Here is a 27739-nt window from a genome sequence, read left to right as displayed (position 1 = left end):
TGCCCTGCTGGCTTGGGGTGGCCCAGATTTGATTTTTCGCTTAAGTGACACCTACCCTATGGCCAGGTTCTCTGAGTATCAAGCCCATTGTCATTTTTCTCCCCCAAACACAACAGGGTCTTTTTGCCCCTTTTGCCTCCAGCTTATGCTCCACTCTAGGCTGTGGCTTAGGCTTTGCATCAACTGAGGCAGCACTGCCTAGTGGTTAGAGTTGGGCTCAGGAGCCAGACTCCCCAGATTTGAATTCCAGCCCTGCTGTTTCTAGCCAAGTGACCCAGAGTGAGTCACTTAATGTCCCTCATCTGGAAAATGGGGTTAATAATAGTTTCCACCTGCAAGGGTTGTGAGAGATTAGATGAACTCATGCAGCAAAGAGTTTAATTGCTCAACATGTGGTAGCCACTAAGCATGGGGTGCTTTCTGCCACCATCTCTTGCCGTCATCACAATTACCCATTGAAGCGGGTGCTGTCATTAACATCTCCATGGTACAGGGCAGGAAACTGAGGAGCCCACTAGGGCTCCACATTTCAGCAGCCCACCTGGACAGTGGTTGCAAGACACAGTCTAGAGTCAGGGCAAGGGTCAGATGTTGTGCCCTGACTCCCCTGTCTCCTAGACAGGGCATGGAGGTGGGGCAGGTGCCACCACCCTGCACTCAGCCTGTGCAGGTGCTGCACATGCCCCGGTAGCAAGTTTGGTGTGATTGCCCATGTCAGGGAAGGACCACCCACTCAGACCATCATGGAGAGGCAAAATATACAATGGCCAGTTGACTGTGTGAATTTTTGGACCTTCTAGGGATGAGGTAAGAAGCAGACGAGCACAGTGTTTCTGAGACTCAGGCTCATGGCTCTGAGCATTCTCTGTCTTTCCTCCCATGGTGGTTCTCAGCACGGTGTCCCTCAGGGGCCCCTGGGGAGCACACTGAACATTCAGATTCCTTGGCTCCATCGAAGACCCACCAGTGGTGAATCCCTAGAGGAGCCCAGGAGTATGCCTTTCTTCCTAAGCTTCTTGGGTAACTTGGGGCTGGCTAGGTGATAACAGTCTGGCAAAGTCATCCCCAGTTTAGGACCCCTTGTTAACGAGTGGGTGCCCAGCTGACAGGTTCCACTCAGATCCCAGCGCCTAAACCGTTTCCTGTTCAATGTCTACACAGGGGAAAGCCCAGTAGGGCCTGCAGATGAGTCAGAATTTGTTGGACAGCTCAGTGCACACCTCAGCTCATTGCAGAGACCCTAGTCCCTGCCCTGGGGACCTCCTAGTAGCATCAGTTCAGAGAACATCACTGCCTCGGACAGACCCAGAGAAGCTGGGTCCTAGGCCAGCAGCATACAAGCCCAGTCCCCTGTCCAGAAAAGGAGACGGGAGACTCCAGACAGCATCTTGTGAACACTAGGCTACACTGTGCATGGATGGAGAGGGGTTCCCAGGCAGCTGCCAGAATATGGAGTGCCAGTCATCTCTTGAGAGCCTCAGTTCCTCACCTATACAGTGGGCATGTTGATGGCAGTAATGTAGGCCAGCTTGCTTCCATTCTGGTGAGGCGTAGGTGTCACTGACCTTCTTTCAGAAGCCTTATGTTTGGCCCAATCTGAACCCCTGCTTGCCTGTGGTCTCCAAGATTCCAAAGCCCTGATACGCACTCACTTCCCTTCCATGTGGCCACGGGGTGGGTCTCGGGGCCAAAGCTTGGAGGTGCTCTTTTGAAACCACCCAAGTAGCGGCATCTGTTCCCCTTCCTCCCATCTGGGCCCCCCTTCTAGTCACCCCTTGGAGCAGCACAGCTGGGCTCTGGCCTGGGCCAGTGCGCCTGCGCCAGGAGAAGCCCATAAACTCTGCTGGCACCTGCCGCTCATCAGGAGGCAACCGGGGAGCATGGTCTCATCTCCCTAGGGGAGCAACCAAAGCTGCAGGAATGAGCTCTGGCATCTGTCTGTTTCTCCCTTTTTACAGAAGAGAGGAGGAGAGGCCACCCTTCCCTCCCTACCCAGCCCAAGCCGCATCAGCCATGCTTCCCACCCCCGAGCCTGCCACATCCAGCACCCCATGCTGGTGCTGGGGACCTGGGGCGAATCACTCACTGCCCAAGGCCAGGTGGAAGGAGAGGAGAGCACCCTGGAGCAGAGGGATTCCTGAGGCTCTGGGGTCCTCCCACCAAGTGGTGTTGGAGAGCATCAAGTTGATGGAGCCCTCGTGGCAGGCCAGGCCCTGAGGTCCGGGCTCTGTGCAGCTGCTAGGAGCAGGCTGGGCTCGCGGTCCCTGCACATGCTCTGTTTCACCGTCCTGTGGTCTTGGCAGCCTGTCCAGTCTCTTGGTGTTGTGTTCCCACCTCTGCTCTAATGTCACCCATTGTGCAGGTGGTTGGGAGGAAGAAGAGGGTGAATTCATGGAAAATGCTGAGCACTGTTCATGCTCATGAGTATTAGATGTTATTATTATTATTGTTGTTGTTGTTGTTGATTTATTTAATTCACACAGTAACCCTGCCCAGGTAGCTCAGTTGTTATCACCAACATTTTACAGATGAGGAAACCAAGTTGGAGAAAGTGGAGGAACCAGACTAAAGTCACACAGCTCCCAGAGTAGTTGTAGACCTGGGCTTAGACCGAGGATTCTGACTTCAGCCTCCCTCTTTGCAGGAAAATCTTCCAAGGAATGTGGTTACCAGGAACCAGACTCAGGGTGGGATTTGGAGGCAGTAGTGTGCCGTGAAGGAGCCCTGCGGGGTACCTAGCTGAGTGTCCAGACATAGGGAGGCCAGGGCCCTGGAGCTGACTGTCAGGTCAGGCTGGTTCTTGCCTAAGTGTCTCACCATTTCTGTTTTCCTGCGAAGGAAAGTGTTTTTTAAAAGAACCCCGAAGACGGTGGGCTTCCTGAAGGTCTGATTGAAGGAACCCCCTTTACAGAAGTGGCCACGGCTGATTTGACTTTTATGGGCTCCTCCCTCCATTAAAACAAATATGAAAAAGCATGTTTTACGACCATGTGGGTATAAAGGTGAACATCATCCTGGCTGGATTAAAAGTTAAAACATTTTCTTTGATATACAAAGTTCAGATTTTGTCCTCTGATTTTAAGAGACATTAAAACATTTTCATGGGCCCCTAACAGTACTGTTGGCCCTGGGTCCCCCATCCCAGGGTGGGGAGTAATGAACTGTGCCCGGCCCCAGCAGCTGGTTGTTAGCACTGGCTTCCTGCAGCCAACAGCCTCTGCACCCACGTTGGAAGCATGTTTGTTCACTCAACAAACATTTGCATGCACCTGCGATGTGCCGAGGCCTGTTCCAGGCACTGGAGGTCCAGCTTGAACAAGACAAAGATTTTGCATTCAAGTTGCTCACATTCCTGTAGGAGGAGACAGTGAACGTGGGGCAGTATCCTGAAGTCCAGCAAGGCCATTCAGGCAAGTTCTTAGTTTCTGAGGATGGTTCAGAGGGCTTCCTGCTGCTCTGCAAATCCATACACCTGCCTTCCTGCTGCCACCTTCCACCTCCAAAGCCTGGTGCTGGGAGATGAAGACTGCTGTGGCTAGAGACACTCTCATTCTTGCAGAAACACCCAGTTCCCAAGATGAGGACTCCAGCATCTCATCCTGGCTCGTGGGGTCCCCCTGCTTTTCCTTGTTCACAGAAGAAATTCCTCGGGGGCTCAGGAGGGCCATATCAGTCCTGCCTCTGATCCAAGCAGAGGATTTGGTGGCCTCATCTGCCCAATCCTTGCTGGGGACCCATTTCTCCAACTCCTGCTATCACTTGCTCTGCATCTCCTGAGCTTCAAGGCCATGGGGGTACCTTCTCTCCCTGCCCAAACCCCCATCTCTGGCTCTGATGTTGGCTTGGGTCAGATACATGCACGTTTTGGGTGTCTGTGTGCAAGGAAAGCCCCAAGTGTCTCTCGTCTGGCACGTGAGAATGCGTGTCCTGCTTCTTGATTGTCCCCATTGGATCGGTTGGGGTTGCAGGGCATGTAGAGGATCAAAGGGCATGTTCTGTCCAAGCGTGGTGCTCAACCGCACAGCTGGGGAAGGAGCGGGGAAGCCAGCCACTTGCTTGTGGCAGCTCTTGAGCGATCCCACCCACGTGCAGCTGGCCCCGAGATGCCTTCGCTCCAAAGGCACCATGCAATGGCTTCACATCCTGTTTTTCCAGAAATCAGAGAGAGAGTGAATAGGAGATACTGATGACCCAGCAGGGCCTGAGATCAGTCCTTCCAGGACTGGGCAGGCAGGGGCAGCAATGAGGATGGAGTTGGGTCATTGGGGCTAGGCAGATGTCACAAGTGTTAACTACTTTCTCACTTGTCACTTGGGCCTTGGCCTATCGAGAGAAGTGGCTGGAATTAATGTGTTTTCCACAATTAATGAGAAACAGTCCTATGCTGTGGGCCTTGAAGGGGCAGCTGATGGTCCCGGGCCTAGAAAACAAAGCAGCCACAAAAAAACTAAGATGCCACCCACTTTGAGGGTGGATTTTTGTCCCCTCATTTCCTGAGAGGCCCCATTTGTCTTCCCTGCCTGCTCTTGGGTGCCTTTCCTAAGAGCTCGCTCGCCCCTCTGGGCAGGATGTGCTGCTACTCATGCCCCCCGGGGTCTGCCAGCCTGGCGTGGTGCTGGCCAGTCCCTGTGCTGAACTCACCTTCCCAGAGTCCAGCATCCCCCTGGCTGTCTTCTTGGAGGGCCTTCCCTCTCTTGCCTCAGTGAATCCTTCTGAACCTTAGAGACCCCATAGGTCCCCCACATCCACACCTGAGCATCCTTTCTGAATTTGGGTGTCCTTTCCTCTGCTATCCATGCAGACTTGTTGTGGGTAGTGCAGTAATTAATGGCGTAGGCTCAAGTCTGCTGGACCAGGACGTGGACTCCCTCTCTGTCCTCCCAGCAGTGTTTCCTGGGTAGATGCCTTCGTGCCTGTGAACTTGCTTTCCTCATCTATAAATGTGGGGTCACAGTTCCTACCTTGACAGGTTAATAGTGAGGAGCACACACAGAATGGGCTTAGCACAGGGCCTGACACAGAGCAAGTGCTCAGTAAAGGGTGGTTTTTCATTCTTGTTGAGAACCAACAACAGATAGAACCAACTGTATCAAGTACACTTACATAGGCAAATAATAGAAAATAATGGTGTCTTATCTCATGGGAACATTTATGGTTGTCCTTACAAGTCTGGAAGTACAAGGATCCACGGTTGGTTAAGGTAGGAGTCAGCAAATGTTTTCTGCAAAGTACCAGAGTGTATATATTTTAGGTTCTGAGGGTCAGATGTTCCATTTCAGAACTACTCAACACTGCTGTTGGGTGTGAAAGCAGCCACAGGCCATGTGTCTGCAACTGTGCATTGGCCGTGTTCCAATAAAACTTTATTTGCAAAAGTAGGTGGTGGGCTGGATGTAGGCTGTAGGCTGTAGTTTGCTGGCCTCCAGAGCTAGAGTATCAACAGTAGTCAAGGCTTTTTCCGTTCTGGCTCTGTCATCTTGAGTGTGTTGGCATTTTGTCCTGAGGCTCATCTCATCAGAGTAGGCAAGACAGCTTTTGCCCTGTCCCCAAGCATGGAGTGAGGATAAAGGGTATGTGTCTCTTCACATGCCTGCCTTTCTAGGGAGGAAGACACTTCTGAGAAGCCTGCAGCGCCCACCTCAGAGTGATCTGCGAAAGAGGTGGGGCAGGGTCTGCTTTGCAGCCTCCATGGGTGGAGGAAGGCCAGGGACCTGGGCTGGGTGTTGCTGTGGCATCTGCAGTCAGCGCTCTGCCTCCCTGAGCTCTCCTAGGAGCCGGCCTTCTCCACTCAGCTCTGGGCCTGGTCAGTGTCCCTGACCTCTTCAGATAGTGAGTGTGATGATTCATGAGCAGATGACACCCACAGCATGCCAAGGGCTAAGGGAAACAGGATTTAACTCCTGCCTTTACATGAGAAAAATGAAAAGGTAGGTTCCCTCCAAAACCTGTCCATGGAGGTTTCTCGTTATATTCATAATCATCCAAACTGGAAGCAACCTGAAAGAACCTTACCAGGTGAATGGGTAAACTGTGGAACTTACATACCACATAATACTACTCAGCAACAAAGAGGAATGAATTACTGAAACATGCGTCTGTGCGGGTGAACTGTGAAGACATCATGCAGATCGCAATGAGCCATCATAAAGCACTGTGGGAATCCCTTTGTTTAAAATGTCTAGAAAATGCAAAGCATAGGGCTATGAACAGATCAGTATTTGCCAGCGGCTGAGAGTGGGGGGGATGCGACTACAGAGCATAGCATCTCAAGCTCAGCACCTGGATGACGCTCAGTTGTGGGGCTGTCCTGTGCATGGTAGGATGTTTAGCAGCTTCCCGGCCTCTACCCATTCAGTGCCAGTAGCAACTGCCCTCTAAACATTTCCACAGGGTCCCTGGGGACTAGATCCCTGTGGCAGAGAATGCCTGAGATAAAAAGACAGCACAAGGGGGTTCTTTGGGGTGCCGGAACTGTTCTGTATCCTGATTGAAGTGGTGGTTACAGACTTATACATGTGTTAACACTTACAGGTTTGCATACCAAAAAAAGATACATTTTACTGTATGTTAATTTAAAAACTAAAACTTTAAAAAGCAACAAAACAGAAACAAAACATCCCACAGAGAGTCAAGCTTTGAGTCTCACTAAAGAAGAAATCAGCAAAGCCGTCACCTTTGGGCCCACCTACCTGCCTGTTGGGTGGGCCAGACGCCTCCCCATCCTCTCGCAGCCCACAGAGGGCTCCGCTGTGATTATACACTGAGAAAATCTTTCTATTCCAAACTCAGGGAGAGTCTCTTGGCAGATAATATCCATAACGCCCTGGTAAGTTTGAATTTCAGATAAACGACAATAATCTGTTAAAGTATGTCCCATATGTTGCAAACATTCATTTATCCGAAATTCAAATTCAGCCAGGCATCCTGTTTCTTTATTTATAAAACCGGCCATTCTTAGGCAAATCTGCAGACTTTTGTTTTTATAACTTACTAACCCTCAGCAAAAATAAAATTCTTGCCAACTTTCCCAAAGATACAGATTTTATACTTAAAATATTACGTATATCTTGTCTTACTGCCTAGATTGATGAATTCACCCACCTCAACCCCTCTGCCTGTACATTCAGGTTGGCTCCCTATTCAGTGTGACTTGTCCTGGACATTTAAATACAAATAATCAAAATAAATAATTGCACGTGCTAGTTAAAGCTGATACTCGTAAAATGAAAAGGAGTTCTTCTCCCCCCAAATCACCTTTATCAGTCCTTTTTGGGGATAGTAAAACAAAAGTAAATTTACGTATGTGCAAAGTCACCTATGTTGCTGCATGTTTTAAATTTCTCTTCTCCCAAGTGTGATCATCTTCTCCGAGAGAGCGTCAGGTTCTGCACCTCACTTCACAGCTGACCTGGGGGACTCTCCTTTGGTCCGGCCAGACCCTGGCCTGTCTTGTTCCTGCCGCACCCCCAGGCACCAGAGGCATGAGTATTTGTTACATAGATGAATGCTTTGTTTAGGCTGCCTGTTGCTACTTCGTGATTGCCTCCTAGCTTAATTTAGCTTGTGTTGATAAGGTGCTATGCTATCTCTGGGGCTTTGTAGTTCGAAATCCACACCATGACTCATCTTTATAGGTCTGTCTTTCTTCATGTGATTAGGGAGCACTGTGCTCTTGACCAGGGAGGGACCTTTTGCCTCTTTGGGATGTTTGGCAGTGTCTGGAGACATTTTTGGTTGTCACAATGTGGAGAGATGCTACTGGCATTGGTGCGTGGAGGCCAGGGGTGCTGCTAAATATCCCGTGATGTCCGGGGCAGCCTCACCAGCACAAATGTGCACAGCGCCTGGTGGAGAAGCCCCGTGGTGTCTGTGACAGCCTGTTTGGCCATGATTTGGGCTCAGCATTAGAACTGGCTCCTGCACTGGGACAGTGGTGATGGGAATTGTCCCTACCCTGAGTGGCTGAGCTCATTGCAGGAGCATAGTAAGATGTGAGGGTCTCAGGGATGCTGGCCTGGAGTGATGTGGGGACTGGACCCCTTTCTTTTTCTCTCTCCTGGTGCCCATCTGTTCCCCCCATAGCATTTGGAGCAGGCTCCTCACCACTGAGCTCCGGCCATATTGTCAACTACTGCCCAAGCCCCCGTCACCTCCCAGCCTTGTCCCCTCTAGTCTGTCACTCTCTCCGGCCTCAGCACCCTCCTCATGCTTCCTCAAACACCATGCCACATGGACTTGGCATTTGCCTTTCCCTTTGCCAGGAGTGTTCCTTCCCCAGACGCCCCCCAAGGCTTGTTCTGTCACTCGCGTCAAGCGCCTGCTAGATGCCCTCCTGACCACACCCCCCTTGTCACCTCCGCTCTCTGTCCTAGGTTCTTCCCAGCCCTCACCTCCCCCAGAGGCAGTGCTCTGTACCCTGAGCCCATCTCCCTCCCTGGCCAGCTCCAGGGGTCGGGGGCCCCTGTTACTGTTCCTGTTCCTGCTGCACCCAGCACCTAGCACAGTGCCTGGCACACAGTAGGTGATCATCAAATCATAGTTGGTGAGTGAATTAACCAGTGAAGACACAGGTTGGCTGTTCGAGCCTGGGGCACGTGCCCTGCTTTGGTAGGCGGGGATGAGGCGAAGGCTGAAGCTACTGCAGCATTTCCAGACGTAACTCTCCTCTGTGGCCACGAGGGGCGAGTCAGCATGTGTTTCACTGATGTGGAAATACCACAGACTGCTACGTAGAAAGCAGGTGCATATGAAACAGCACTGATGGGGCAGCTCCAGCCACGTGGAATTGCACCATGTGTCTCCATGCAGTGCACGTGCATGACAGGGCCAGCTTCAGGGTGTGGGTGAACATAGAAGGGCCCCTGCGTGTTTGACTCTCTGCTGTCCCATCTTGAGATTCTTAATGACTTTGAACAGGAGATCCTGCACGTTCATTTTGCACTGGGCCATGCAAATACTGTAGGTGGGCCTGGGGGTGGATGTAAGGTTGTTCCCCCAAGTGGGCTCTGAGCAGGAGGTTCCATGGTGCCTGCTTTCTTCTCTGTGTGCAAGCACTGGGCATTGTTTTGAGAACCCCTACACCCTAGGGGGATGGCCCAGTTCAGAGTCTTTCAGTCCAAATCCTTCTAAATGACTATGGTCACATACTATTTGACATTTCAAGAGACACCAAGGGGAAAAAGCCTCTGCCACTGGGAGAAATTTGTCTCCTCCCCACCCCTGCAGTGGCTGTTTCAGATGTGGCCCCGGGCCCAGGGGGCCTCTGAGCTCTTGAGCAGCCACCAACCCATGTTGGGTAGCCTTGACCCCTCCTAAGTTTGGGCACATTTGCAGCATGAGGGCACACCGCTGTCTTGGCTGAGGACATGGCTTTGGTTTTTGACAGATCAGGGTTCGAATCCTGGCTCTGCCACTGACTGGCCCCAAGGCCTTCATCACGCAGAGCCCTGTTTCTCATTTGCAAATTAATGTCACAGTGTCTGACCTGGGGATGCTGTTGAGGACAGGGTGGGCTCTGAGCGTGCAGCCTGCTGTTGGCGAGGGAGGCCTTTACTCATTTAGTAAATGGTCATCACGAGCCCATGAGAGCCAGGCACTGTTGTAGGTGTAAATCCTCACTGTTTATCAATAAAAGCTGTCTCTGTAGGGCTCAGCTGGTGGATCATTCCTGTCCTGTTTTGTTTTTGGTTTTTGTTTTTTCTCTTTAAAATATATTGAGATATAATTCACGTAACATAAAATTTACCATTTTGAAGTATACAATTCAGTGGGTTGTTTTTTTTTCTTGCTATATTCACATTGTAGCACAGCCATCCCCATTATCTAATTCCAGAACATTTCCATCACCCCAAAATATCCATTTAGCAGTCATCCCCTACCCACCTCCCTTCCTCAGCCCCTGACAACCACTAATCTACTTTCTGTTTCTGTGGATTTACATCTTCTGGATGTTTCATATAAATGGGATCATATAATATGCGACTTTTGTGTCTGGCTTCTTTCATTTAATGTAATGTTTTCAAGGTTTTCCCATGTGATAGCATGTATTGGTACTTAATTCTTTTTTATGGCAAATAAATTCTCTTTGTACTGCTACACCACATTTCGTTTGCCTCTCATTAGTTGGGGGACATTTGGGTCATCTCCACTTTCTCGTCTCTTGTACATAAGGCTGCTGCAAGTGCTTGTGTCCAGGTTTTTCCTATGAACCTGTGTTTTCAGTTCTCTTGAGTATATACCTAGGAGTGGAATTGCTAGGTCATGTAATAACTATATATTTAACTTTTTTGAGGAATTTTCAGCCTATTTTATATATCCCTGTTTTTTGTTGAAGGGGAATATCTCTTGTGGTATCTTTCAGCCTTTAGGTGGAAAACCTGAATTTTCTCCCAAGCCTAGTGACAGAGGGGAAGAATCCATACCTGTCCTCTGAGTGCCTGCTCCATGCTGGGCCTGAGATGGCCTGCACCCATGTTCCCTGTCCCCAAAGCTCTAAGAAAGAGGCAAGAATGACCTAAAATGCCAACTCAGTCTAAACAACCAAGGTGGGGGGATATTCATCTTGGTGGTTAGGGTGAGAATTCAAGCTTCAGGACTGGTTTGATCCAGAGACTTAGTGATGTCATGAGAGACCAGTGTCTCTGCCTTTCCTTATACCAGGTCAGCCTCGTTTGAAAACATGGTCTCCTGGTGTCACTAGATGGTGCCTGTTTCTGGGGCTCCATCCATCTCTCTTCCCTCAAGCCTGTCTAGAGAGACAGAGAAGGTTGCTTCTGGATACTAGAGTGGGAATTTTCTTTTTTAGAAACTTCCAGGATACCTGTCCTGCATTCATTGGCTAAACTGGGTCATGTGCTCATCCCTGAACCAATCACTGCACCTGGAGGATCAGTTGCCTTTTATTAAAGCACAGGCCCCACCCCTAAGGACAGGGTAGAGGCAGATTAAGGCACAGCTGCCTAAAGGAAGATTGGGTTGCTTACTAAGAAAAGGGTGGATAGATGAGACAAATGGCATCATCATCCCCATTTCACAGACGAGGAAGTCGAGGCCTCAACATGTAACTTGCCTCTGTCGGCCCCCACAGGCTGGTCAGTGGCAGATGTGGGTTTAAACAACCTTGAGGGTCCTCCTCCTTCCCCAGTGTCCTGCCATTTCTCAGCTGCGGCTGTGGGTCCCTGGACATGGCTGTCCTGACAGCTGCAAGAGGGAGCCAAACACCCTTGCTCAGAGTGCTGAGACTGTTCTCAGCGCTTGGACTTAACCTGATGCTGTTCCAGATACTTTTTCAGACCAGACATTTTTATTTTGCCCTAAAAGGCTTCCAGGGGGGAAACACAATTCCTAGGGACTCAGCTTTAATGGCTTCTTTTATAGAATTGTTCAAATTATAGATGGGTGAACTTGAGGAAACCCTGCTCAAGAATGCAGGAAAGCCGAACGATAAAAGGGGTTAAGGTAAAATAGTGGTGGATGGGGGAAATTTGTTCTTTTAAACATTTTTAACATTGTTGTTAAAAACCAAAGCAAACCCCCTGGTGCTGATTTGGTCTTGGGAGGCTGGGTTTCTTGGCTTCCCGTCCGCTTGGGGGACTCCAAGTGAAGTTAATTCCAGATGTGGACAGGCTGGGGCCCTCCAGCAGCCATCATATTTGCTGGCCTCTGACCCCTGTCACTTAACTTGGGGGGATGGGGGGCAGGTATTGTGCAGTGGTCCTGACTCTCAGTCAGTCTCATCTGGGTTCAAATTCTGCTTTGTTGCTTCCAAGCTGGGTGTCCTTGGACAGGTTATTCAGCCTCTCTGAGCCTGTTCTGTCATGAGTAAAACAGGCTTGTCTTCATCTGATGCTTTTTTATTTTTTCTTTGGTATTAAATGTATAGTTACTGATGATCTCTTTAATTGTCAGAGCTGATGGATAGCCCCTTCTCACTTTTCTCAGTCCGCGTGTCAGGCCCATCAGCAGAGCACAGGACACAGAGATCACTCCCTCTACTACCTTTCCTCAGTTTCTGGGACCCCATACCCTCTTGGTGCCTCATTCTTCCTGTCTAAGTTCCAGATCCTTCCTCACTGGGCACTCCTGCGCAATCTCTGCTGTATTCCTCTGACAGCTCGGTGGAAGAGAGGGCAGCTGGGCTCAGTCTTCATGTGGCTTGTCCAGCTACACACTCTCCCCAGGAGAGCTCGCTCATTCTCGTGGCTTTAGACCCAATCTCTATGCTGAGGACTTCCACGTTTACATCGTTGGCCCAGACTGCCACCCCGAGCTGGCATTTATCGAACTCTTACGGTATGCAGAGCTGTGCTCTGAACTGCATCTGTGCATTAAATGACAGAGGCAGAGTGTTGAAGCCAGGAATTCTGGCTGGGGCTCTGCTCCCTCCCACACAGGCCAGAGCTCGTCTCTTCCAATAGATCACAGCCAAGCCCAGGCTGGGATGCCTGCTGCCTCCTCAATAGCGTCCTTTGGGTGTCAAGTAGGGATTTCATGCAACATCCACTAAACCAAACTGCATTGCTTCCATCCTCCACTCTTTCTCGCAACTTTTATAATCCCTCAGCAAATTCAATCAGTTTTGCTTTCAAAATATATTCAAAGTTGGTCGTTTTCCTGGTTTGGATGTTGCCTTCTAGTTATTTGAGACGTTACCATTGAGGGAAACTGGGTGTAAGGTACATGGGACCTCCCTGTATATTTTTCTTTTTTCAACTCCCTGTGAATCTATAATTATTTCAAAACAAAAAATTAAAACCAAAGTAAATTCTAAAGATGGATTTGAAAACTAACTATGGAGGATCTGACCATTTCTCCCCAAGCTCTCACAGCACTGCTCCAGGCCCAGTCTCCTGTTGCCTCCGCCTGGTCTCCCTGCCTCTGTCCTTGACTGCCACAGCCCAGTATCCAGATGGTCTTTTAAAACACAACTGAAATTCCCACCCCAGTGGTTCCACGTTATGCAGAATGTGTTGGCACCCTACCTAAGGCTGCCGTGACGAAGCTTCACAAACTGGTAGGTGTAGAACGACAGGGCTTTATTCTCTCACGGTCTGCAGGCTGCAAGTCCAAATTCAAGGTGTCAGCCAGCAGGGTTGTGCTTCTTCCATGAGCTCCAGGGAAGGATCCTTCCTTGCCTCTTCCAGCCTTAGATGGCTCTTGGTGATGTTTGGTGTTCCTTGGCCCCTGTCTTCACATGGCTGTCTTCCTTGTGGGTGTGGCTGTGTCTCTGTGTCTGTATATGGCCCTCTTATGAGGACACCAGTCATTGGACTAAAGCTCACCCTGATTGTATGATCTTATCATAACTAGTTACATCTGCAAAGACCCTATTTTCAAATAAGGTCACATCCTGAGGTTCTGAGTGGACAAGAACTTCAGGGGACACTCATCGAGTCTGTAAAGAGAGTGAAGGCTTAAGCCTGCTGTTGCCCACAGGAGGCGGCCCTGCTGCTCCCCTCTCCCCTCTCACCTGTCTCCTCCTCCTGCTGCTCCTTGAATTTCGCTCCCACCTGGGGCATTTACCCTTGACCTTCCTTCTGCCTGGAGTACACTTTCCGCAAATACCCATTTGGCTCACTCCCTCACTGTCACCGTCATCCAGATCTCTTCCCCTGGCCCCTCTGTCATCATTAGGGCTGTTTTTGACTGTTCCTACCTCCTTGGCACAGAGTAAAATTGCTTCGATCCCTTCAAATTAAGTGGACCACGTGACCTGCTTTGGCCACTGAAGCGTGAGTGGAGCTTCCCGGCTCACCAGGCTGAGACCTTCTGCCAGCCTCAGCCTGGCTTCCTAGCCCTGCCTAGCTTTGTTTTCTCCACACACTTATCATCACGGGGTTAGGCTGGAGGAACCGATGGCAAAGGCATGAATGAATCGTGAGGCAGGAGCGAAATGATGTCTGTGCAGCCCTTCACAGGAAAAGCTCACCGCCTTTCCCTTCTGTTCATTTGGCTGCTTCCTGTCTAGGGCAGAGCATCAACCCCAAGTTGGCGGGCCTGATTGGGCGGCATGGGCCCCAGAACAAGCAGCCCTTCATGGTGGCCTTCTTCAAGGCCACGGAAGTCCACTTCCGCAGCATCCGGTCCACGGCGGGCAAGCAGAGAAGCCAGAATCGCTCCAAGACACCCAAGAACCAGGAAGCCCTGCGCATGGCCAATGTGGCAGGTATGCCGAGGGCCGAGGGCCGGGGGTTAGCACACGGACTATAAGTTAATAACAGAATTAAAAATAAAGGTAACAATTGCATTGTAAGCAATGCAAAGATTAACAGGAATACAGAGGGGCCCCAGCGAGAACCCAGCAAGGGAGCAACTCAAAATTCATTCAGGTGCTCATTCTGGAACAGAGCCCGAAGCAACCCCCCAAATCCCTTCCTACACAGAGCCTTAACTCTGTAAAAGTAATTAATGTAGAAATGCAAGTAGCAAAACATTATTGTAACAAGATGCTCATCCTATAAATTTCTAAATACACAAAACAGTGGCTACAATCTTGTTATACACATATGAAGGACAGCTATGAAAACACGCATAGGAGACTTCTGGAGGGAGGTCACCCCTTAGGAGCGGGGAGGAGGAAAAGTGGGCGATGGGGAGCAAGAATTTGCTGTATCTTTAATTTTATTTACTAAAGTGAAAAATATTTGAAACTTATGGCAAATTTTAGTACCTGTTAAAATATGGGTGGTAGGTTTTTTTTTTTTTTATATATGTATGATTTGGGATACTTTTAGGTTTGTTTGCAATGCTTAAGTAAAAAAAAATAAAAATAAAGGTAACATTTTCTTTGCAAGCAATTCAAAGATTAATAAAAGTGCTAAAGGTAATGCATTCCCACGTCAGCTTGCAGAAGGTTGCAACATTCAGGTTCTCACTGTAGGTGATAGAGCATTTAGTACACGATTTATGTAGTTCTTGAGGCTCTGAGGCAGAGGGCCCCCTATTTTACGAAGGGTACAAACTGGGCTAAGAGAGGTTAAGTAACGTGTCCAAGGGCACACAGCAAGTAAGTAGCAGGTCTGGGATTCTAACTCCGGGAGTCTGGGCTGTCCGTTACACTGGACAGTCTTCCCTGTTTGACATTGCCACGAGGCGTCTACCTGTCCTAGATGAGCTTTGGTGCCCCCAACAATCCTGTTGAGTGTTTTCTGACAATTCACCAGACATTCGCTGAGCCGCCATATGGGCCTGGCTTTGTCCTGGGCACTGAGGCTATGGCTGGGACGTGGTCCCTTTCCCCACAAGCCGATTGGGGAGTCAGATGTTGATGGCATCTGGCAGGCTGGGATCCTAAGGTGGTGTGCATTTTGGTCTTGAGGTTTGGGGCTGGGCTGGCCTTGAATGGCTTTTCCAGCACTGGGACATCTGTGGACAGCCTGCCTGCACCCCTGCCCTGCTCATGCTCCCCTGCTCGTGAAGTACTGCTTCTGCTGCTAGAAGATGCCTCTTGAGTTTCCCCCAGACTAAAAAGAAAGCTTCAGATAAATTAACTTCACCAACACACTGTTTCCGAATGGACTGTAGAGATGGCCAACCAGATTCAAAGAGCCCAGTTCATGGCCCTCTGCCCCTTCCCCACCAGTCGTATCACCTGGCCAGGTGAGCTGCTGCCCAAGGAGAGCTCTGACCCTGGCTCTTCAGGAAGCTATTTGCTCCGGGTCTGTCCAAGATATCCACGTCTCAATCCCTGGAACCTATGAATATGTTACTTTACGTGGCAAAGGGAAATTAAGGTTGCTCATAGAATTACAGTTGCTAATCAGCTGACCTTAAAATAGGGTGATTATCTGGGATTATCTTGGCAGGCTCAGTATAACCCTGTAGTCCCACGAGTCTTTAAAGAGTAACTTTCCTAGTGTGGTAAGACAGATTTGAGGGCAGAAGGACAGAGTTGAAGGAAGGGGCTGCAAGCCAAGGGACGCGGGCAGCCTCTGGAAGCTGGAAAAGGCAGGATTTTCCCCTGAGCCTCTGGAAGGAAGGCAGCGCCGTGACACCTTGCATCTGCCTGGTGAGACCCGGGTTGAGCTTCTGCACTGCAGAGCTGTGAGATAGTACATTTGTATTGCTGTAAGCTGCTATGTTTGGTAATTTGTTAAAGCAGGGGTAGGGTATGAATACAGCACTGTTTGCAGAGTGCTTTTCTCATCCTGCCAGTGAGCTGCCACACAACTGGCTGGCACCTGGCTCCCACAGCTGGGGTCTTCTTGTCCTGAGGAAGGGAGAGATCTGAAGTGCAAACAGCCCTGGCCAGCTGCGGTGGGAACTCTGAGCTGACTCAGCAGCTCCCTGTTCCTGGGCCTAGGTCTGTCCAAGGAAGCACCCAAGGGGAGCGTGGGGGTATTTAGAAATACGATGTGAGGTGGCAGCAGCAGCCCCCACTCCAGATTAACCTCATATGGTCAAACGTGTCTTTCGCCTCACTGAGCCTATCTGGAAACTTTTGTTCATTTTACTTTTTGAGGGAAACAGCAGGCCCGCTATGGTTGGTGGCGCCTTTTTAAGAGCAGGGCTTCCCGACCCCTGAATTGACTTCGCTGTGTCTACATGGCTTCCAGAGTGTGTGTGCAGGGATTTTTGTATATATTTTTTTCAGGCAGATGGACCCATTTTTTTTTTTTAACCGCCTCAAAGGGCTCTATGACACCCCCCAACTAAAAACCAACTGAATTCCTTTATTTATATTTGGGAGCCTCCTCTGTTCTGGGCTCTTGGGACCTGGGGTTCTATGGCAAATGCCCAAATGTGGGCTGCCCATGGACGTGTGGGTGGTGGTTGTCATGCACATCATGTATAATGGCAGGCCAGAGGGGGGAGGTGACTGGGAAACCTGGCCTATGACAAGAGTGCAGACAGGACTTCCCCTGGGAAGTGAGCCGAGAGCTCTGGGCCCAGTGGTGCCGACAAGGCCAGGCTGGTCCCGGCAGTGGGACCTGCAGGTTTAGATGCCTGTGCTGGGAGGTTTCGTGTCACCTGTGAGCAGAGGGGAGGAGGCCATGGTGGCTGAGGTGGGAGAGGGGGCTGCACTTTCTCTAGGGAGCCACGACTTCAGTTTGAACTTCATCCTGAGCAAATTTGGAAGTCTTTGCAGAGTTTTGAGCTATGTATGGTATGGGGTGCAGGTGATAGGAACATTCTGGGTACTCTGAGAATGGTGGAGAGCAGAGTGGGGTACGGCGGGGGGGCGCTCTCAGCTGGGAGATTGTTAGAGGCTTTTGCAAATCAACCAGGCAGGAAGTCCTGGCAAACTCCATCCTGGCAAAGACTCCTGTCTATGTCTTAGAGCTTTACCAGGTACCTCAGTAATGAGAGGGGGAGGAACTGGCCTCAAAGTCTTAGAATCCGACACTAGATTTCCCCACAGCATCTTCATCAGACCCCTCGCACGTCTGCATTTACATACCTCCCAGGATGGGCCCCTCACTACCTCCCATGCAGCAGTTCTACCTTGCTTAGAGTCTGCCTCCTTCCTCTGGATTTCTACTCCCTGTCCCTGCTTTAGGTTCTTCTGAATCCTGCCTGGAAGTTTAATTAAAAAAACAAAAACAAAAACAAAAAACAAGGCCTGGGTCCTACCCTAGGCTTAGTCAACCAGAATCTCTGAGAGTTTGTGTGTGTGCGTGCGTGTGTGTGTATGTGCATGTGCTCTCATGCCTGTTTGAAGTGCTTTCCTGTGATGGGCTAGTAATCCTGCTGTAGGGCCACACAAGTTGAATGCTCTCGCACAGCAGCCTTTTGTGTGCAGGGGCGGGTGACACATGCTCTAGCATGCTGCCCGCTGAGAGGCTTTCTCTCCTGCAGACTGTCCCCGCCACCTCCAAACTTGGGGCTTCCACCGTTTTTCAGATGGTGTGGTTTGAGAAACTGGTCCCTTGCCTCCCTTCACTCCCTTTTCCCTGTCCACGTTTGGATCCACCTCCCTGGGAATGAGCCCCCTTCGCCAGATGACCCGTGGGGCAGGAGCTGAGCATGAGCACCGGTTGTGACTTGTCGGCTGCTGGGGCAGGCTGCGTGCAGGAGGCTGAAGCAGCGCCGGCATCTGGCATCTCTCCTGCTCTCTCACTTTCTGCTGCTTGAGTGGGTGGGGCGGGTGGGGCGGAAACAGAGGGACAGGGGAGCTGGGAGTCTCGCTTGTTCTCACTTTTCTGCTAATAAGAGAGGTCCTAGTGACACACAGGCATTCCAACCACTTTTTCCTGGGACAGCCAGGATCCACAGAAACCTGGCATGCAGTGCAGGTGTGTGGGGTCCCTGAGGGCTGGACTGTTGCTTGGTCTCAGCTCACATGCCCACGACCAGCTTCATGAGCTGTTCCCAGCTGTGGTCTGTGGGGCCTTGGATTAGGGGAAGTGGCCCTCAGGCCACGATTTGACCCTCCTCTGCTCATGCAGACGTTGCTAATCAGTCGTGGCACTTGCTTCTCACTAAGCTTGCACATGGCTTCAGGATCCTCCTTTACTCAGGACCTCAAGCAGCCAGCAAAGCGTGTGGGATGGATGTCGCCACCTACTGCCATGGGAATTGTTGCAGTGAAGGATGCCATCTCAGATTTCTGCTCATTGTCTGTGGGTTCCAGAGGGTACACTGAACAGCTGAGCTGCTCAGGCTCTTCTCTGATGGTTCCCTTGACCTTGACCCTCGTATGTTAATGACCAGGCCAAGTGGTGGGAACAGGGCTGCAGGACTCCCCATTGTTGCCTCCAACCTCCCTGAACACCCCCCTGAGGGACTGAGCTTTGGGGCTCGTTCCAACAAAGTAAAACTTCACATCCCCCACACTGCCATCTGCTGACCCCAGCCCAAGCTTCCTATTGCCTGACCTTGACCAATGCTGTGCCCACTGGCAGTCGTGGAGATACCTCCTCCCGCTCCACTCCTTGGGGTCTCGTGCGGCTGCCCCTCCTGGGTGTCTCCCCAGTCCGCCCTCACCTCCCTTTGGTTCTTACACAAATGCCACTTCCTTGGGACAGCCTTCTGTTGGCACCTGTGGCACGCCTGACCTGTCCTGCTCCCTCCCTTATTTCCTGTTTGGTGCTCATGTCCCACCATGTTCTTGCTCCTTTGACAGTCTTCCTGGGAGATACTTCCTGGAACAGTGACGCTGCTTTGTTTTATTCATTCCAATGGCTCATGTCTGATGCCCAAAATAGTATCTGCACACCAGGGGGCCCTGTAACTGTTTGAATGAATGAATGAATGAATGCTCCAGACCCCTGGTGGCAAGGGCAGGACATCAGAGGCACGCACCCCTGTGGAGGCTGATTGCACACCCCTGGCTTCACTGAGGTCACCTTGTAGCTAGTTTTGAGTGTCTCCTAGGAGCCAGGGACCCTCATGTAAACAGACACACAATTCTGTTGCCATCAATTGACTGTCATCGCTCATAGGTTTATGTATCTTTAAAAGTTGCTTTTATAAACCATAGATAATATAGATATACAAATTGGGAATATTCAAAAAAGCTGATGAAAATAGAAGCAGCCAATGATTCAACCCCCTCCCCAGCAACACACTTCTCTATCTCTGACCCAAGCTTTGCTGGAAAACCCGATGGAGACCATTTTCTGATCACTGCCCCTGACTGCCACGCCTTCCCCCCCTCCCCACCCCTATTCTCCTTCTTTCTGCCTCCCACCCTCACTCATCCTCCATTTCATTTCAGAATTGCTCTCAGCTGTGGGTAGCTTGGGTGGCTGCACCTTGAGGGTTTCTAGTCTGTCCAAGGCTTCTCAATTTGCACTTGTGGTCACCATGCTTACGGCTCCGTAGGAGGTCAGCCTACTGCACAACTCCTATCACACCCATTTGCAGATGAGGAAATCGAGGCCCATGCAAGGGAACTTAGCCATGTCCTTCTTATCATTCTTATTAACTGAGAAGCCATGCACACAGACTTCCTGTGAGTCGAGGGAAAGCCAAAAAGTGAGGAGGTTTCTCCCTTCACCAGACACTGCAATGGTGTGTCGGTGGGCTTGGAGGACATGGTCATGAAGTTCAGATGGTTAAAGGGGGAGCATATGAATGAAGTATGTGGTAGTTTTAAATTTCCTTGATAGGTGGGCTGGAAGGCTGATAATAAGTAGCTAATTGCTATGAGCTCAGTACTGTGCTGAGCTGATCTCCACACTCAAGTCTGCCCTGGGAGGTGCAGGTATTCCCTCTCCACTCTGCAAACCATGAGCTGAAGGTCTAGGAGAGCCAGTGCTTGACTCCAGAGCTGGGGCAGTCCTCCCTACCCGGTCCTGACTCACTGGTCAGACCCCACTCAGGCTGGCTGTGTTTTGGGATCTATACCTCCCGGAGCTACACCTGAGCTCAAGCTGACTTCTACTTCCAGCACTGTAAGGGGTGCACCTTTACTGGTAGGACCAGTTGGGATGGGTTGGCTGAAAATAATAGAAACCCAGGTCAAATGGGCTTCAACCAGTAGAAAATTCACTGGCCACAGAGCTGAGGTTTGGTGGGCATTAGGGTTGGTTGATCCAGAAGCTCAACACTGTAATCCAAGCCCTGGCTGGCTCTCTCCCCAGCCCACCGTCTTCAGTCTTGCTGCATCTCAAGGCTGTGGTTGTGCAGAGCCATCAGGGCTTAATGACTTTAAATGCCCAGGCAATAGGAAGAAGAGAATGAGCACTTTCTCCTGGGTCTTTCTTAGGAAGGTTTTCCAGAAGCCTGTATATCCTGTTGGTTTGAATCAGGTTACTTGCTCTTTGCTGAACCAATTCCTGACTCCAGTGATAGGATGTATGTTGATGAGCTTAGACCTGGGTTTCTAAGCCCATCACTGGGAATGGGGAGAGGCTGCCATGAGGGTCCTGTACTGGAGTCCACCGGAAGGCTGCCCACCAGGCCCATCCAACAGAGGCAGTGGACCTGGATGCACCTGGAAGTCTCCCAACCGTAGGTCGGGTGAGCAAGGCAAGCCCCAGTTTATCTCATGAGCCTTTCCTCTCTGTTCTGTGAGCAGTTCTTCCCTTCCGCCTCATCCCCTGGTTTTTATTGCCATCCGAGGCCTTGAGGGCATTAGAGGAATGTGCCCGTGTGTTCTTTATTTGTGTGCCTGCATGTTCATTCCACAAATTGTGGTGGACACTAGTCTTTGGGGGTCCTACAGTGACTTCACAAGGCCTCTTTGAGGAGGTGACATTAGACCCGAGGCTTGAATATTGAGTAGGAGCCAGATATGCGAAGATTATGGGAAGGAACACTCCAGGTAGCAAGAACGGTGTGTGCAAAGGCCCTGAGGTAGGCGTGGCTGGACAGCACGTTTCTGGCACAGAGAGAAAGCTGGCATGACTGGAGCTTAGTGGCTGATGGCTTTGGAATCAGGCCACACAGGGCTTTACAGACCAAGGGCAGGAATTTGGACATTGCTCTAAGTATGATAGAAAGCTCCTGGAAAGTTTTAGGGTGAGGAAAGACAGCTCATCATGATAAAAACACACACACAAACAAAAAGACACAATCCCTTTAGCTGTGCAGTAGAGGGAAGATTGTACTGTGTGTGTGTGACAGACAGACAGACAGATTTCTGCAATGTTTATAAGCGCTCAGTCCCTGACCCAAATGCTTACAAACTTACATACTTCTGGAAAACCCTGGTATATAATTTTTACTCCTCAAAGAAACCTGTGTTTTTCTGGAAGTTCAGTGGGATTTGACTTTATGCCCTCTTGTTTATTCTTGGTGATGATGGGGATGGGGGCTTTGTCCCAGGCCCTGTCTGTGCACCCTCTCGCCCCTCCTGGAAGGTGAGCACCTGAGGGTGGGTTTGGCCTCACTAGGCCAGGTTGTTTGGAAGCAGATCCTTCCAGGCAGGGCTCTGGCAGCCAGTGCTTTGGGATGGGGATGGGGTTTGACTCCCTGCTGGAATCCAGGCAGATGTCAGTGTTTAAACAACACATGTGTATGAAGGAAACTAATGTCCACAGAAGGTTCCAGAAAGTGCTGTGAGCTAAGAAGGGGCTGGGGGCGTTGGCACTTTCCCCACTGGGGCCTTTGCTGGGCTGGAGGTGAGTTTTAAGGCTGCAGGTCAGGCGGTTCATGCTGCAGCTCTCTGTGTTCACTGCTGCCCATACCAGTGCCCTAGACTGGGGGACCTTTAATGTGTGTGATTCTCTTTCCTCACTGGCTTCTGCCGCTTCGCTTCCTTGTCGATGCAGAGAACAGCAGCAGCGACCAGAGGCAGGCCTGCAGGAAGCACGAGCTGTACGTCAGCTTCCGCGATCTGGGCTGGCAGGTAAGGGGCTCCGGGCCGTGGCAGCGGGGGCCCCCTGGGGCAGATGGCCTGCGTGTCGTGTCGTGATTCTCATCGTGCTAGTCAAGACTCCAGGTGTCAAGTGGCCTAACTAGGGACGAGTTGGTTAAAGAGACTGGGATGTCCCACAAAACCCAAGAGCAGAAATGTGGTTGAGACTCTGAGCCTCCCTGGACAGGGCATTGTCACAAGGTCCTTGGGGCAACTGGTGGTGGGGTTCTACCACCAGGGAGCTTGTGGTTCAGTAGGAAAGTCCAGATTCTTCTCGGGGGATTGTGCCAAGATGTACTGTGGACACTGTGCACACAGCCAGCTTGGAGCCCTTCTGCTGCAAGTATGTCCTCGGGACTCGTGACGAGAATCCCGCTGTCAGTGGTGCTGGGCACTGCTTGCATGCTGGTGCAGGAAAGAAGCTTCTGCTGGAAGATTACATGCACTGAGAGTCAGAGAAGCGTACTGATGGCTTGAACAATATTTCTGTGCTGACCAGACCCTGCAGGCAAGCGTGGCCCATGGACCCCTTATTGAGTAGCATCTGGGTACCAGGCACTGTGCAGGGCAGTTTACACTATCACTGAATTCTCACCCAAGCCATTATGGGTACATTGAGGCATGGAGGTTTTGTTTAAAGCAAACTTCCAAGGTGTCACCACCAATAGGGGTAGAGTGGATGCCAGCTTTGGTCACGCTAACACCAAAGCCCTCTTGCTGTGCCACCTTTCAGTCCAGGAGATAGAGCTGTGGATGGGATGTGGCCATTCTAGGTTCAGCCCAGCCATGGGGATCTCTCCCTCATTTTTCATTCTGTTGGAACCATGAAATGCTGATGCCCATTTCTCCTGCCTCTGTGGACCCCCTCTGCTCAGGAGGGTGTGGTCTGGACCTCTGACCTCTGGACATGGGCCTAGCATGGGGCACCTGACCCACGGGAGGACGGTGTCCCACGTGGGTGGCAGGACCTGCAGCTCTGGCTTTCTGCGTGGTTCTGGACATGCAGGGCCACACCCCATCCTCTCCTCTCTCTGGCAGGACTGGATCATCGCGCCCGAGGGCTACGCCGCCTACTACTGTGAGGGGGAATGTGCCTTCCCTCTGAACTCCTACATGAACGCCACCAACCACGCCATCGTGCAGACGCTGGTGGGTGTCACCATCACGAGGTGTGGTCAGCTGGGGGGGGCTTGCTGCAGGGCCACCAGATCCTGCCTCGTGCTGCCTCTGAGCTGGAGCCAGAGTAGATATCTGCCCAAGGCCACATTCTGACCTCCGTGGACCCCTTGCTCCACAAAAAGCTATGAAAAATTTTATTTTATGGCTGTATTGATATAAAGATGAATATAATCTTCAACCCTAAAGTTCATTTATTTCATCTAATTTTAGAAATAATTAAAACAGTTTTGTGGGCTCCTAAAAGTATTGTAATGCCGGCTACTGTGCCTAACAGCAGGACCGTGGCTCTCGGTTGGGAGCATAAGTCCCCTCCACGTTTAGACAGAGCTGTGTGCAGGCTTCCCCTGCCTGCCCTGCCCCCCCATCTGGGCTACCCTGGAGCAAGTGGGCTTAAGAGACTTGTTGGTGCCACAAGCCCCTTGCAGAGCTCCCGTCTACCTCTCCTAGCCTTGAACTTTGCAGTTCAGTCATTCAAGGGTGTTCATTGTGTTGATTGAGCACCTACTGCATACAGACCCTGCGTGGGGAGCTGGACACTGCATGGAACAGCACAGATGTGTTCCTGGCCTCGGGGCTTCGTGTTCCAGTGGAGGACACAGTGAAGCAGATTAGGAAGTTTCAGAGAGTGGGGCAAGTGCTAGGAGGATGGCGAACAGGATAATAGTCTAGGGAGATGGGTGGGGAACAGGGTGGCTATTTCAGGTTGAACTTCTAAGGAGTCACGGGGAAGATTCAATGTGATAATGAGATTAATGCTCTTAACTCAGCCCCCAGCACATGGCAATGAATGTAGGTATTGTTACTAGTCTACCAACAACAGTAGTGATAAGAGTTAGGGACTTTGTTCTTTAGTTTAGAATCCGAGGTTCAGGGACCTTGGTTATCTTGTTCCCTGCCCTGTATGTTATCTGGGTCTTTCCTGACAACTGTGCCCACCGTGGCTTGAATGCTTCTGATGACAGGGGGCTCATTACCAGGACTGCTCCCTCTGTCCAGCAGTTCTCTTTGTCACGGAGCTTTAGCACTCTGCCTCTCTCTTTTCTGTCCCTGCCCCATGTAAGTCCTGAAGAAAAAGCTCATCTAATCCTTTCATTTGGTCTAAGCTTGCCCTTTGAGGGAAAGGGCTTTTTTTAAAAAATGATTGCTTTTCCAAAGCCCTTCCTTCCCCTGATTGTAAACTCCAAAGCCCTATTCAGGATTGAAGGTCCCTAGGCTGGAAACAGAACGTCTTCCCAGCCTGTTCCTTGGACTGGACATGGTCTGCTGTGCCACCGTCTTCCATAAGAACCTGCTCCGAGGACCGTGGAAGGAGACAGACATGTCTCCCCAGCTGCCAGGAGCACATCTGTATCCTCCCCCAACCCCTGCCTTCATGGCCTGTGGAGCAGGAGCCCGACTGCCTTATGAGAACCTTCTTCAGTCAGCATTTCACCAGAGATCTCCAGGATCGAAATGAATTCTCCAGTTATTGTGAGATGATGCTATTGTGGTCATGCTTAAAAGGGGGCCCCTGTGAAATACTTAGAAGGAAAATGAGCTGATATCTGGAATTTGCTTTAAAATTATTCAAGATGGAACAGGTGGGGGAGGGTATCGATGTGTAAGAGTTTGAAATTGTCCATCATAAAACACATAAAAAGCTTGCCGTCCGATGTCAGATGTTATAGCCTAAAGGCTGTGCACAGAGGGTAAGGGACTGATGTTTTTGCTTGGCACACACAGTGTGCTGGGAACCTGGAAATTTCACATTAAAAACAGAACAGCACAGCCAAACCTCTGGCCTGTCCTAAACACTCGGCACATCTGATGTCAATGGTCTCCTTCCACTTTGATCAGCTTAGATTGAGTGGTGGCCTCTCCCTTCAGTTTGCCTCAGTCCCCACTATTCCCTACTGTGTTAGTCTGGCTTACTTTGCTTGTCAGTAGCACTTGTGTGGTGCCTGCAGGCATTTGAGGTTTTTGTCCCTGGCCCTTATCCTCTGAAAAGGGCACAGATACCCAGGAAGGAGCAGAAAAACTGACCCACTGGCTGGCTTCTCCTTTTGTTCTCTCCGAGCCTTCTACTTTCTCACTGAGGTCCAACCAAGTATTTGTACAAATTCCTTTTCTCTTACTTTTATTGCCCAAGAGGCAGTAGAGTCTAGACCTGCACAATCCGATATGGTAACCACTTTTACATGTAGTTCTTGAGCACTTGAAATGTGGCCGGTCTGAATTGAAATGTTTTGTAAGTATAAAATACACACCGGTTTTTAGTACCAAAAAAAAGTGTAAAATATCTCATTAATGATTTTTTCTGTTATGTATATGCCATAATGATAATATTTTAGAAATAATGAGCTATGTGGAATGTATTATTTAATTTCACCTGTTTCTTTTCACCTTTTTAGATGTGGCTACTAAAAATTTCAAATCACACATGTGATTTATATTCCTGTTGGAAAGGACAGGTTCAGCAACCTTTTTCTAAAAAAGGCCAGATAGTAAATATTTTTGACCTTGCAGGTTAGATGGCCTCCATGGTAACCACTCAACTCTGTTCCTGTAGTGCAAAGGCAGTGTAGATAATATGCAAGTGAATGGGTGTCGTTGTGTTCTAATAAAACTTTATTCACAAAAACAGAGTGGGGCAGGATTTGGTCTACAGGTCATCCCCTGGTCTAGCCCAGTGATTCTCAATTTGGGGCACTTTTGCCCCACAGGGGACATTTGACAATGTCTGGAGACATTTTTGATTGCCTCAGTCCCCACTATTCCCTATTGTCTTATTCCCGGCCTACTTAGCTCGTCAGTGGTACTCATGCGGTGCCTTCAGGCATCTGAGTTTGTTCCTCTCCACTCACGGTCCCCTGCACCTCCCACGTGCCCCGTCCTCTGTAAGGTGCATACATGTCCATGAGCAAGACAGAGCACCTCTAGTGGGTAGAGGCCAGGGATACTGGTCAGCATTCTACAATGCACAGGATGGTCCCCACAACAAAGAATTATCTGGTCCCAAATGTTTGATCTGGTGACTGAGTTACCAGCTATAAGCTATGAAAACTCTATACTTTGGTTCCCTCACATGTAAAACAGGGACAATCTCAGAACTGGGTTAGTCCGTGGAAAGTGCTTAGAACAGGGAGTGTTCAGTAAATGCCACTCACAGTCATTTTGCCCAGGCAGTAGATGTTCCTTATGGAAATAAGGAGGCCAGACAAAAGGGACTCACCTGCTTCTCACCACAGTTAGTGTTTCCGTGTGTCTTCCAGGTCCACTTCATCAACCCGGAAACGGTGCCCAAGCCCTGCTGTGCCCCCACCCAGCTCAATGCAATCTCTGTCCTCTACTTCGACGACAGCTCCAATGTCATCCTGAAGAAATACAGAAACATGGTGGTCCGGGCCTGTGGCTGCCACTAGCCCTTCCTGGAATTCAGACCCTTTGGGGCCAGTTTTTCTGGATCCTTGGTCTCTCACTGCCCAAAGTCTCCTGCTGCCCACCTTGGCAAGAAGCCAGCAGACCAACTACCTTTTGTGGGACCTTCCCAGCCCTACCTCCCCAACTTGAAAGGTGTGAGAGTATTAAGGAATTTGAGCAGCAAATGGCTTTTGACAAGGTTTTTGTCAGTGGCACCCTATGGACAAGATCCTACAAAGCTGCTGCAGGCAAAATCTAGCAGGAAAAAATATATATAAAGAAAAATTGCCCAGCCATGATCATTGGCTGTGAAATCTCGGCCATGCACTGACTTGTTTCCAGAGGTAATTAGGAGTGTCGTCAGCCAGGCCACCCAGCAGCGGGAGGAAGGGGGCGTGGCGGGGGTGGGCACATTTGTCTGTGCTAAAGGAAAACTGACGCGGAAGTTCCTGTAATATATGTCATAATAAAACCAATGAATGAAAATGGTTAGGATGTGATAGATATATTTTCCTAACAACTTATCCCCATTTCTTGGTTTATTCTGATTTCATGAACAGAAGCTGTGGCCGGCAGAGGGCAGGAGGCCCCTCTATTCCATTCAGGTTTCATTCTGAGGCTTAGCAGAGGCCTGGTGTATACCTAGATTTGTCTAAATCCAAGATTTGGAGGGACAGGGAAAGGGTGAATGTCTGCTCAGAGGAGGGGGAATGTGTTGACCTTGAAGGAAAAATATGTTTTTTCGTTCAGCTGGGTGTGAGGTGGCAGGAATTAAAATAGGAATGTGAAAGTAGACATTAGGAACTGGTTTTCCAGCTCTCCCCAGTGGTAGGAAATCAATGTGAAATTGTAGAGTGGACGAGGACAGCAGATAGGACAGAACTTGCATCTCACCCCTGATGTTCAGAAGCACCAGGG

The 27739-nt window shown here is 50.1% G+C and overlaps 1 protein-coding gene across 2 annotated transcripts in view; it reads left to right on the top strand.

Annotated features, from left to right (window-relative positions):
* Nucleotides 1-27343, top strand: part of BMP7 (bone morphogenetic protein 7) — an 87990-nt gene extending 60647 nt beyond the window's left edge. Inside the window, exons 4-7 of one of the 2 annotated variants that reach the window (XM_063105475.1) lie at nucleotides 13967-14164; nucleotides 22158-22234; nucleotides 23282-23392; nucleotides 26674-26911. In XM_063105475.1, coding sequence (XP_062961545.1) covers nucleotides 13967-14164; nucleotides 22158-22234; nucleotides 23282-23392; nucleotides 26674-26823 — 536 coding nt within the window. In that variant the 3' untranslated portion in view covers nucleotides 26824-26911. Of the gene's footprint in view, nucleotides 1-13966; nucleotides 14165-22157; nucleotides 22235-23281; nucleotides 23393-26673 lie in introns of both variants that reach the window. The other variant, XM_063105481.1, reaches the window with a different exon arrangement.
* Nucleotides 27344-27739: the final 396 nt, after the last annotated feature.

The sequence above is a fragment of the Cynocephalus volans genome, chromosome 1, assembly GCF_027409185.1.
Source record: "Cynocephalus volans isolate mCynVol1 chromosome 1, mCynVol1.pri, whole genome shotgun sequence".
NCBI lineage: Eukaryota > Metazoa > Chordata > Mammalia > Dermoptera > Cynocephalidae > Cynocephalus > Cynocephalus volans.
The sequence above is the reverse complement of the archived record's forward strand: the minus strand, read 5'-3'. Positions and strand labels throughout refer to the sequence as shown.